Source organism: Chinchilla lanigera, unplaced genomic scaffold (assembly GCF_000276665.1).
Source record: "Chinchilla lanigera isolate Chin_1 unplaced genomic scaffold, ChiLan1.0 scaffold00092, whole genome shotgun sequence".
NCBI lineage: Eukaryota > Metazoa > Chordata > Mammalia > Rodentia > Chinchillidae > Chinchilla > Chinchilla lanigera.
Window position 1 is genome coordinate 7,727,905 of NW_004955493.1, and position 11,347 is coordinate 7,739,251.

Here is an 11,347-nt window from a genome sequence, read left to right on the forward strand (position 1 = left end):
GGGATACGGAAATCATGAGCCTCGCTGTCCACAATGGTGACATCTGCTGGGCCCAGGGGACGACTGAGCAGGAAGAAGAGGGGTCCTGGGATTCCCAAAGGAGGGGAGTCAGGTGAGGGAAGGTCAGAGGGGGGAGGGAAGAAGGGTGGGGGTGTTGGGGAGACGGGGTCCTGGCTCAAGCCCCCACTGCACATCTGATCACCATGTGACTATAGAAAGGTCCTCTCCGAGCCTCAGTGACCCCATCTGAGGAATGGAACACGAGACAAAACTGTCTCTAAAGACCCTCCCAGCCCTGACAGGGGGAAATGACATGACACAAAATTACAAAAGGGACTTTATTTGTAAAAAGCCAGAGGGGCCCCTGGGATGACAGGACAGGCAGGCCGGCCGGCTTCTCAGGGGTCAGGGGCATTTGGGCAGATGCGCTTGAGTGGGGGGGCGCCCTCCGAGTCCTCTGTGTCACCCTGGGCTGCCTCAGGGACAGGTGGCACTGGCTCAAAGACGGGGTAAGCTTCAGGGGCCTGGAGAGGAAGGGTGGACAGGCGTGAGCTCCACCCCGCCCAGGAGCACAGCCTCCTGGCCTCTGCCCTCTCCAAAGCCTCCACTCTACTCCCTGCCCGACCCAGGAGGCCAGCCCAGGGCCAGGCCACCAAGATACAGCCCAAGGGGCCACGGAAAAACGACAACAGTGGCTACACTGTTTCAGGGAAAGAATCTCATCTTTCTGAAAAATGCTGCAAGGTAGTCCTTGTGAGAAAAGTCAAGTTTACGAGGCGCTTTCTTAGGCTAATCTTGTGGTTTAGGACTCTGTGGTGTGCGTGTGGTGCTGGGGGTGGAACCCAGGATCTCGCTCCTGTGTAGCATGCGCTCTGCCACTGAGCTACATCTCCAGCCTTGCTTGTCTTTTTTAATACGTGGAGCACCATGATTACTCCACGGTTTTAATGCTCTTGAATCCGCCCTGATCCAGACCCCAGGACTGTGTCTCTAAAACACTCTTTGTTTTTCAGTCCCCGCCAAATCTGCCTCTAAGCCTTTGCTGGGTCCTGGGTCCACATCTCACTCCTGGACCTCAGGATGAAGCCCCAGTACCCCAGAGCCCCCGTCCCCTCGGAGACCTGGGAGTGCAGCCTTCTGGCCTCTCTCACCTCAGCTTCCAGCAGTTCTGGAACAGGCTCCTCCTTGGTCAGCATGGGGGGTTCATCAGTCCCGCCTGCAGGCATGACCGCGGGCTCTGCAACGGCAAGTGAACACACCTTCCCTGAGCAGCCACTCCGTGCCAGCAGCACAGACGGAGGGGAAAGCAAACACAGACGGGTGCCAGTCACACAAGCAGGCTGTGAGAGCAGTGAAGAAGGGGCCGGGACCTGGGTGCCATCCAGGAGGGAGACAAAGGAAAGAACTGCTATGGCGTCTTGAACACATGCTTAGTGAGCACAGGTTCTGCAGCTGGACTGCCTAAGTTCAAATTGTGACATTGGACAAGCCATTGAATTCCTCTGGGTCTCAGTTTGCTCATCTGCAAAATGGGGATAATGCCAGCAATTATCATATGAGACTGCTGTGAGGATTAAATGAAATAATCCTCAGTGTCTGGCCCATAGTATGTGGCCAATAAATGCCACCTGGGTTTTTGTTCTGTTTTTTTTTTTTGCAGTGCTGGGGATCAAACCCAGGGTCTTATGCTTGCTAGACAAGTGTTCTACCACTGAGCTACATCCCTAATTCCTATCATTTTTATATTACCAAAGGCATAAAAGTACCTGTAATCCCATCACTCTGGGAGGCTGTGGCAGGAGAATCAAAAATTCAAGCCTCAAGGCTGGGGATTTAGCTGAGCGGCACAGCGCCTGCCTGGCAAGCACAAGATCGTGAGTTCGATTCTCGGTAATGGAAAAAAACAAACAAAAAAAATTCAAGCCTCAAAAAAAAAAAAATTCCAGCCCAGCCTGGGTGACTTAAAGAGACTTACCAAATGCTTGTCTCAAAATAAATAACAGGGCCAGGGATATAGCTCAGCGGCACAAGCGCTTGCCTGGCAAGCGTAAGGTCCTGAGTTCGATTCCCAGTAACAAACAAACAAACAAACAAAACAGCTGGGGATGTAGCTTAGCGCAAAGCCCCTGGGTTCAATCCCCAGTGCCACAAAAAAAAAAGTATAAAAGTGCTTGGCATGGTCTAGACCCAGCCCCTAGACCCATGTCATGGTATTCTCAGAAGGGAACAATGAAGCCATCAGCAAACAGTCTGTGAAGGTTCCCACAAAGGCTATGGGGAGCCACAGAAGAATACGAAGCAGGACAATGACCCCATCAAAGTTGTGCTTTGAAAAACTTGTTCCATCAGCTGGGTAGAGGCACCTGGAAACAGTGAAGAGGCCAGAGCAGAAGCAGGTGAAAGATGGGACTGTCAGGGGTCCCAACCAGAGAGAGAACTGACTCTATGGAAGGCACAGGACTCGGGCCCAGGGCACTGCATGGGCTTGGGTTCCTTGTATAGCTTCTCTGGGTCTAGTTTTCCTCTTCCATAAATAAAGACCATAACAGCCAGGTGAGGTGGCACACGCCTGTAATCCCAGCACTCGGGAGGCTGAGGCAGGAGGATGGTTGCAAGTTTGAGACCAGCCTGAGCTACAAAGTGAGCACAAGGCCAGCCTGAACTGCATAGCTAGACCCTGTCTCAAAAAGACAAAAAAAAAAAAAAGAAAAAGACCATAATAGGATCATGACCTTTTTAAGGCTGTTGTAAGGATTCAATGAGAAAAAGCAGTGGTGGCCCATGCCTGTAATCTCAGCACTCGGAAGGCTGAGGCAGGAGGATTGTTATGAGTTCGAGACCAGCCTGGGCTACAAAGTGAGTTGAAGCCCAGCCTGAACTGCATAGAGAGACCCTGTCTCAAAAAAAAAAGTCTTTTAAAATCCGAAAGCCTGGTTTATCTTCACCTTTTCCTATTCCACCACCATCCTACCACTACTTTTCCCATTCATGCCACCTTTTGGTTTCTGCTGGCATGAACCCTAGCACACCTTCCCCATTAACTTGAATAAATGTAGCTGCTTTATTTAAAAAAAAAAGAAAAAGCAGGTGAAGTGCTTAGAAGGGTGCATGGTACATAAAAGGGATTCAATAAATATTTGCTATTAGTATCCCTATTAGTATTACTCACGCCTATGATTGGCACTGGTATTGATTCACTTGACAAATATTTATTGAGTACCTATTATGTGCCCCATGGTATTCTGAGGATACAGTACTGAAGAAGATGAACAGGGGCACAACATTCAAGAAGGGGACAGGGCCGGGGATTTAGCTCATCAGCACAGCATCTGCCTGGCAAGCACGAGGTCGTGAGTTCAATTCCCAGTACCAAAACAAAACAAAACAAAACAAAGAAGCGGACATTAGGAATACAAAAAGATTAAGCAAAGACCGAGATGTGCATGAGAAGTCTGAGGATGTTTTATCTACAGCTCAGAAGGCAGAAGAATGAGACAGCAGCTGGAGGGAGTGTCTGCAGGGGGCAGGGACACCCCTCAGGAGGCAGCAGGAGGGGGGCACAGGTATGGGGTGAGGTGGTGGATTTAACTTCAGAGAGCACAGGAGTCAGAGTAGAAGGCTGCTGGGAGGCACGTGGTCCTACCTCTCTCTTGGCCCAGCGGTGGGGGCTGAGCCTCCTCGGTGACCCCTTCTGGGGGCCCGGCAGGTGACACAGGGCGGCTGGGCTGGGGGGTGCCCCCAGGACTGGGCTCGGTGCCCTTTTGCAGGGAGCCTTCGGAATGGAAACTCTGGTTGCTGTTCTCATCTGTGGGAGCAAAAGCTGAGAGGATTGGCCTGAGGCCCCCAGCACCCGCCTTCAATCCCTACAGCCCCTCAAACCCCAGGACCCCTACATACCATTGAGATCAAGCAGGATGAGGGGGCCGCCTGCTCGGGGGCTGGTGCCCCTGCCCCGCCGCTCCCGGCCCCGGGATCTCTCTGCTCCGGCACCTGCCCGCCGTCGCTCCTGGGGTTAGAGGGATAAGGGTCAGAGCCAGCTTTCTGCTTAGTTTTTGCAGAGACCCCTCCATAGAAATGAGGAAACGGGCAAAGAGAAGCAAAAGGCCCTGCCGGAGGCGACAGAGGCTGTATACACGGGGTGGTTCCGCCTTGAACTCTGGGGTCTGGAGCAGGGAAGAAGGCACGGGGGAGGAGCTGTTAATAAACATTACCGTCTGCTGGACTACAGCACCCGGGTTTCTGCGTTCCGACTGCAGGTGGGGGCGGGGGAGGGGGCCTGAGCTCGCAAACTCGCGGGGGCCGGGCCGGGGCTTGCTCACCTCCTCCTGGGGGTCCACCACGGGCACCCACTTGAAGATACGAAGGGAAGTGTCGCCCACGGTCACCCAGCGTTTCTCCCTGTGGGAGGGCAGGGGGCGGGTCAGAGGCTGGGGGAGAGGCCCGGAGAGGGGTACCTGCAGAGTTGGGTGAGACTACGCGGGCAGGGGCTCGGCCAGCGGGGGAGAGCCGGCCTTGAGAGCACCAGGGCACGGGTGGGTGCCTCCGGAGAGGGGTCTGTACGACTTGGGGCCGCGGCTCTGCAGACCCCTGGGGAGCACGGAGGCGGCACCCCTGCGGGCCCGGCCGGGGACTCCAGCGCGAAGACCGCGCGGCGCGCTCGCAGGAGGAGTGTCAGAGCTTCAGGGGGCGGGGCGAGGAGGAGGGCTCCCGCCCGGGAGAGGCGCGGCAGGGGACCACGCTTTGTAGACCGCCGGGGAGTAGCCAGGGGAAGGGGGGCAGAAGCCTGCCGGCCCAGGGCACTGAGGCTGGGCGTGGACCCGCCTCACACCTGGGGCGCCGGCCAGCGAGGCGAGGGGAGCCGCCTTCGGGCTGGTGGCCTCACCACGTCCCGTCCCTGGCCTCGGGGCAGCGCTCACCATCGCCGGACCTTCTCGATGGTCGCCATCACCTTCTTGATGTCATCCTTGGCCCGGCTCCGGGTCTCAGCCCGCACGGTCCGGCCGGCCATGGTGGCAGCGCGGGGGCCCGGCCGAGCCCGCGGCGGGGCCGCCTCCCCTCCGGCGGACTCGGGCTCCGCGCCAGAGCCCGGCGCCGCTCTCGCAGCCTGACGTCCCTCCGGGAGTTGGCCGCGCCCTCCCGCTCCCCACAGCCTCCGCGAGTCCCCGCCCCGCTTCCTGCCGCCGGGCCCCGCCCCGGCCCGGCCCCTCCCGCGGCCTGGGCAGCGCGGGGGCGGGGCCAAGGAGTGCGGACCACGTGGGCACCGGGGCACCGCGAGGGCGTGTGTCCCGGTGTGCATCCGCGGCGGGTGGGCGTCGCGGAGGGGCCGCGCGTGTGTGTCCGCGCGCAAGCACGCACGCTTCCGCCCTCTCCAGGCCGGCTGATTTTACGCTGCGCAACTTGTTCATTCATTCAAGTCTATTACGTGAGTACCTGTTACCTGCCAGACTGCAAATATAAGTGGATCTCCTTGATTAGCATGAACATAGTGAGAAAGACAGACCGCACGAAATGTAGGCGAGGACCCACTGATCTATACGGAGGTGTGTAACTTGATAAAGACACTTGAAAACCGGCAGTTTTCTAGCGAACCTGAACGTATGCCAAACCTATGATCCCTCAATTCCACTACTAGGATGTCAATACCCAACAGCAATGCTTATGTGTGAGCGCCAAGAACGTTCACTGCACTGTTCACAATAGCCCCGGAGTGGAAACAACCCATAAGATAGAATGGAAAATGAATTATGACCATTTTGTACTATGTAGACGCAGCAACCAGAATGGCTGACGTCCTGACGAACTCCATTGGACAACTGTCATGAACAAATTTTGAGGAAAAGAAGATAGCTACAAGAATACACATTAGAGGCTGGACTCAGGAGGCTGAGGCAGGAGAATCGTTATGAGTTTGAGACCAGCCTGGGCTACAAAGTGAGCTCAAGGCCACCCTGAACTGCGTAGTGAAACCCTATCTCAAAAAAAGACAAAAAAAGAAAAGGAAAGAAAAGATTAGTGGCTGGATGTGGTGGCAGATGCCTAAAATCCCCCCATTCAAGAGGCTAAAGCAGGAGGATCACTATGAATTTGAGGCTAGCCAGGGCTACATAGTGGGTTCAAGGACAGCCTGAACTACATAGCAAGACTCTGTCTCAAAAAAAAAGAACAAAAAAACCCCACCACTTTAGATGGCCAGGTGTGGTGGCACAGGCCTGTAATCCCAGCACTTGGAAGGCTGAGGCAGAAGGAGGATCACTGAGAGTTTGAGACCAGCCTAGGCTACAAAGTGAGCTCAAGGCAAGCCTAAACTGCGTAGTGAGACCCTGTCTCAAAAAGATTTAAAAAAAAAAAATAGCTGAATCTATTTATATCAAATTCAATAACAAGAACTTATGATTGAAGAAGTCATGATAGTGGTCACCCTTGGGACTGAAAGAGATACGAGGGGGGTCTTCTGGGAGCTGGTCATGTTGTGTTTCTTAATCCAGTGCTGGTCCTCTGGGCATATTTACTCTGTGAATACTCAGAAGCTGTACACTTACGGTGTGTGTACATTTCCATGTATGCATTATAGTTCAATTAAAAATTTTCCTAAAATTAATGTGATATGGTTGTTGCTTTGTTTTGTTTGAGACAGGATCTCACTACATAGTTCAGGCTGGCCTTGAACTCACAGTGTAACCCAAGGGGGCCTCAAACTGGCCCTGAGCCGCCTGCCTCAAGCCCCAAATACTGGGGTTATAGGCATGGTTGCTTTTGAGGCTGGCCAGTCAGTAGATAAAGACTGTGTCTAAATTTGAGCTGTGGTCCCTGTGTATATTTTTCCAAGGCATGTCTGTGAGGTTTCGTGTGGTCATGTCCGGAGGGGTGAAGGGGTTGGGAAGCTAGCTGGCAGCATTTCTGAAGCCAGACTACTGAGGTAAAAATCTCAGATCTGTCACACTCAGCTGTGTGACCTCGGGCAAGTCACTCACCTCCATTTCCTCATCTGTAACACAGAAGTAGGTTTAGGACAGTGCCTGGCACACAATAAATACCCGCTGGTGATAAGTGTGTGCTTATGACCCCGGTGACTGGCTGCTATGCCAGTGACCTCCTTTGTCCTGGCAATTGTCTGGTAGTAGCCTCAGAGACACAGGTCTCCTCTCAGTCCCTTTGTTCCTAAACCAGCCGGGCATAATGGTGCATACCTGTAATCCCAGCACTCAGGAGGCTGAGACAGGAGGATCGTTGCGAGTTCCAGGCCAGCCTGGGCTACAAAGTGAGCTCAAGGCCAGCCTGAACTGCATAGCAAGACTCTGTGTCAAAAAGACAAAAAAAAAAAAAAAGGAAACCAAAACAGTGTCCTGTTGTTGTTTCTGTCCTCTTAGACTGTGAGCTCTTTAGGGAGCCAGAGACCAAATATAGACCATGACCGCCCCAGAGGCCAGGACAGAGTCGGTACTTGGGAGCCAGTCCTGGGAAGTGTTCAGACCCTTCAGTGTCTACACCAGGTTAATGGGGTTGGGTTGCTGTCCAGGACAGCCTCCTGTACAGGTCTCTGAGGCTTGTTCTCACTGGAGTGAGAATGTGTACACTTTACCCTTCAGCAGATTTATGTGTGAGTCTTACTGGGCCTGATGAGGTGAGGTGGGGTCTGCCTCCTGGCAGGTGTGAGGTACAAGTGGAAGCACCTAAGATAGGCTAGGAGGTGGGTGTCTAGGCAGGTTTGTTCCAAACTACCCTGCTCCCACAGCCCCTCTCATGCCCCATACCCCCAGCCAGGAGGGAGGGCCTCCAAATTCCTGTCCGCACCTTCTTTCCCCTGTGCCCCACTTTTCACCCCAAAGCAGCCCAGACTTCAAGCCCTGCCTCGGCTCGGAAGCAGCAGCACACAGGGCCGCCTCCCGGGCCCTGACACCCTCAGCCCCCAGGCCCATTCCTTATGCCAACAACCTGCCTCCCACTTTGGGCCTCTTCCCAGACTAGGCCCAGCAGGCGGGGAGCTGAGCTCAGGGCCAAGGAATCTGCCTGGAAGCGACGGTGAGGGAGGGGGGACCTCTTTGGGGTCTGGGCTATGATTGGCCGCTCCTGGGCCACGCCCCCACCCTTCTCCCCTTCTTCCCCCCTGGGAAGGGGGGCGTGGAGGGAGCCGGGATCAGCCAGGGGCCAGCATGAGCCTGAGGGAGGGAAGTCTGGGTAAGGGGCTGAGGGACTGGAAGCTGGGTCCCTGAGGGGAGTAGGAGTCAGAAGGGGTGACAGCTGGGGTCTGGGTCTCCGCCATCCTGGGCCTGGGAGAGGTGTGGCCTGGGCGGGGGAGAACAGGCTCCGGTGTCAGGTAACGAGCGGGTGAGTTGGAAGACCGGCAGGCGCAAGGGCTTGGGGGTAGGCCTGGGGCTGAGGCTTCGGGGGTCTGAGTCCCGATTAGATCAGGGGTCAGGTCACCGATCAAGCCGGTGAGTACACCCTAAGGGAGGTCTGGAGTCCGAGCTGGGGCAACCAGGGGCCTCTCTGAGATTTGGGAAAGACTCAAGTGCTGTGGAGCCGAAAGGAGAAGTAGAGTTAGGGAAGGAAATCTTTGAGCTGCAGGAGCTATCAGTAAGTGACAGCAGGAGACAACAGTCCCAGGCTGCTGAGGATCGCTACTGTCGGTGGGAAACTCGGGCGGGGGCGGGGCGGGAGTCGCCGGGTCAGGACTACATTCCCCGGCATGCACTGGGCGTCCGCCTTTTGCTTCTTGGGAAATGTAGTTCTCCATGTTCTGGCCTGTGCAGGCAAAGACTGGACGCTGATTCCCGGATGCCCAGCCCCGCGCTTCGCATACAGGGGGCAAGAGGAGGGAATGGGGCTTCCGTCAAACGGGCCTTAAGGCATATCCCAATTTGAAGTTCTGTGCTTCAGTGATGCCGAATTGTACCAACAGCCTCAGAAGTATATGTAAGCCCTATTCTTAAGGGGATCCCAGGCCACGATGGATACACAATGATAAAAGAGCTACTGTGGAAGTATGAACAAATGGCCTTCAGTGAAAAGAAAAAGTTTATTTTAGGGAAGAGAAAATCTGGAGGCTGCACTAAGGGGCAGAACTTAAACTTGACTTTAATAGTATTTCAACAGTGATATGAAGACGGGGCTACACTGCACACAGAGCAACTGACAATGATATGGTGCCTCATTTTCCCGCAGTTGGAATGGAGCAGAGTCGGGGGCTGGGATTTAGCTCAGCGGCACAGCGCCTGCCTGGCAAGCGCAAGGTCATGAGTTCGATTCCCGGTACCAGAAAAAAAAACAAACACCAAAAAAAAAAAAAAAGAATGGAGCAGTCTTTTGAACACTGGAGAAACCAGAGCAGAGTTTCAGGTTCAGGAAGGAAGAGCAGGGCTGGGGATTTAGCTCAGCGGCACAGCGGCTACCGGGCAAGCACGAGGTCGTGAGTTCGATTCCCCGTACAGAAAAAAAAAAAAAAAAAAAGAGCCCCTGTCTCCTCCCTTGGCCCGGGGAGAAGTGGTCAAGGAGCAAGGGTCCTCGGGCTGCCCTCATTCTTACCCCTCTCCCACCAGAAGACCCCCAGGCTGACTCCTCAGTCTCATTCCTTCCTCACTTGGAGGCCAAGATCCGTCAGACACACAGCCTTGCCCGCCTCCTCACCAAATACGCTGAGCAGCTGCTCCAGGAATATGTGAGTGGGCATGGGGGTTGGGGTGCCAAGGGTCTGGGGAATGGGGTCGCGCAGGTCACAGAGGTCCTCCGTCACCCACTTCCTTGATCTTATCCCCGGATGTGAAAATCAAGGGTTTGGAGAGGGCAGTAACTTGCTCCTGGCCACACAGCAGGTTGCAGGAGGACCCTATCTGCGCCCCATATAATACTCTATCCACCTCAGCTTGGAAGTTCCCTCCTTGGTGTTTAGTCAGAAACAGCCTGAGAGAGGAAAGAGAACTCTCATCTGGGAGCAGGAAACTGAGATTTCGGTTCCATGGGATTGCACCACACAGGGAAGTGAACTCTTCTAATTGGGAGATTCAGAGAGGCCAAGAAAGGGTTTCAACCGGGCGTGGTGGTGCACGCCTGTAATCCCAGCACTCAGGGGGCTGAGGCAGGAGGATCATTGCGAGTTCCAGACCAGCTTGGGCTAGAAAGTGAGCTCAAGGCCAGCCTGAACGAAATAGTGACACACAAAAAAAAAACAAAAAAAAAAAAAAAAAAAAAAAGAGAGGGGTTTCAACCTGGGGCAAAAAGTCTGTCCCAAAAGGGGACTTTTAGAGAGAAGAGGGGTCTGTCAATATCTTTGCCCAAAGAAAGAAGATATTCCCCTAAGCGCCTTGGTGTGATGGGAGTAGGGTGTAGTTTTGTATCAGACTCTAAGCGGGCCTGTGAACTTGTGACCTTGGCCAGTAATGATAAATTAAACATAGTAATGTAACAATTATGGCGGTGGACGGTGGGATAATAGAGCTAGTTTTGTAGTTCTACTAAATTTGGTTCAAATTCCAGCTCTACCCCTTCCTAGATGGCTGACCTAGGGCAAGTCAGTCTTCAATTTTCTCATCTAAGAAGCCATCATCATCACTACCATCACACTCACCATTGGGGAGATACTGTGTTTAAAGCAACAAACATAATGCCTGACCCAGGGGCAAGATGTTTACAAAGGAAAAGGTTAGGGCTGGGGATATAGCTCAGCAGCATAAGCGCCTGCCTATCAAGTGCAAGGTCCTGAGTTCATTCCCAGTACCAAAAAGAAAAAAACAAAAAAAAACAAAAAAAAAAGGAAAAGGTTATTTATTACAGCATTTGATAAATTGCAAATCACTTTTATCTTTCATTTGTTTATTCAAATGACAATGGCTCATTGAGTCTATGCTCAGTACATGGGCAAAGGCTAGGGAGGATGGGAAGAGGAGTGAAGTCAAGTGGATCCTTCCACCACTTTCTGTGATTTCCAAGAGACCCTGGTAGGAAGAAAGAATAAGGAGCGGTCCCCGCATTGTCCAGCGAAGACTGAGGCTCCTAGAAGGTTTTGCCTGAAATGGCACAACTAGTAAGTGGAGAAGACAAGACGTGAACTTGGGTCTGTAAAATAACATTAATAAAAGCTAACAATGAGCCGGGCGTTGTGGTGCACGCCTGTAATCCCAGCACTCGGGAGGCTGAGACAGGAGGATCGTTGCCAGTTTAAGACCAGCCTGGGCTACAAAGTGAGCTTAAGGCCAGCCTGAATGCATAGCGAGACCCTGTCTCAAAAAGAGAAAAAATAAATAAATAAATAAAAGCTAGCATTTATTGCACCAGGGATATAACTCAGCGGCACAGCGCCTGCCTCAAAAGTGTGAAGTAGTGAGTTCGATTCCCGGTACAAAAAAAAAAAAAA

General features: G+C 53.4%; 2 protein-coding genes across 2 annotated transcripts; one reads left to right on the forward strand and one right to left on the reverse strand.

Annotated features, from left to right (window-relative positions):
* Positions 1 to 324: 324 nt before the first annotated feature.
* On the reverse strand, positions 325 to 5,182 carry Bcl7c (B-cell CLL/lymphoma 7C). Its single transcript, XM_005405278.2, has 6 exons — positions 4,917 to 5,182; positions 4,320 to 4,398; positions 3,898 to 4,006; positions 3,644 to 3,805; positions 1,152 to 1,237; positions 325 to 524 (listed from the first exon to the last, which is right to left on the reverse strand). Exons 1-6 carry the CDS (start codon positions 5,006 to 5,008, stop codon positions 399 to 401), a joined length of 654 nt encoding a protein of 217 aa, XP_005405335.2. The 5' UTR covers positions 5,009 to 5,182; the 3' UTR covers positions 325 to 398.
* A 2,909-nt stretch (positions 5,183 to 8,091) lies between these two features.
* Ctf1 (cardiotrophin 1) lies at positions 8,092 to 9,655 on the forward strand (the record flags this gene model as incomplete). Its single annotated transcript, XM_013504887.1, is given in 2 exon segments — positions 8,092 to 8,175; positions 9,537 to 9,655. Coding segments are annotated over 2 exon segments (144 nt in total), but the record flags the coding sequence as incomplete, so codon positions are not given.
* Positions 9,656 to 11,347: the final 1,692 nt, after the last annotated feature.

Bases quoted from the DNA above. Each gene is read 5' to 3' on its own strand.
- Bcl7c (XM_005405278.2), bottom strand. From the start codon at position 5,008: ATGGCCGGCCGGACCGTGCGGGCTGAGACCCGGAGCCGGGCCAAGGAT. The intron at 4,399-4,916 runs GTGAGCGCTGCC...GCCCTCCCACAG, and splicing joins ATCGAGAAGGTCCGGCGATG to GGAGAAACGCTGGGTGACCG. The intron at 525-1,151 runs GTGAGAGAGGCC...CTTCCTCTCCAG, and splicing joins CAGAACTGCTGGAAGCTGAG to GCCCCTGAAGCTTACCCCGT.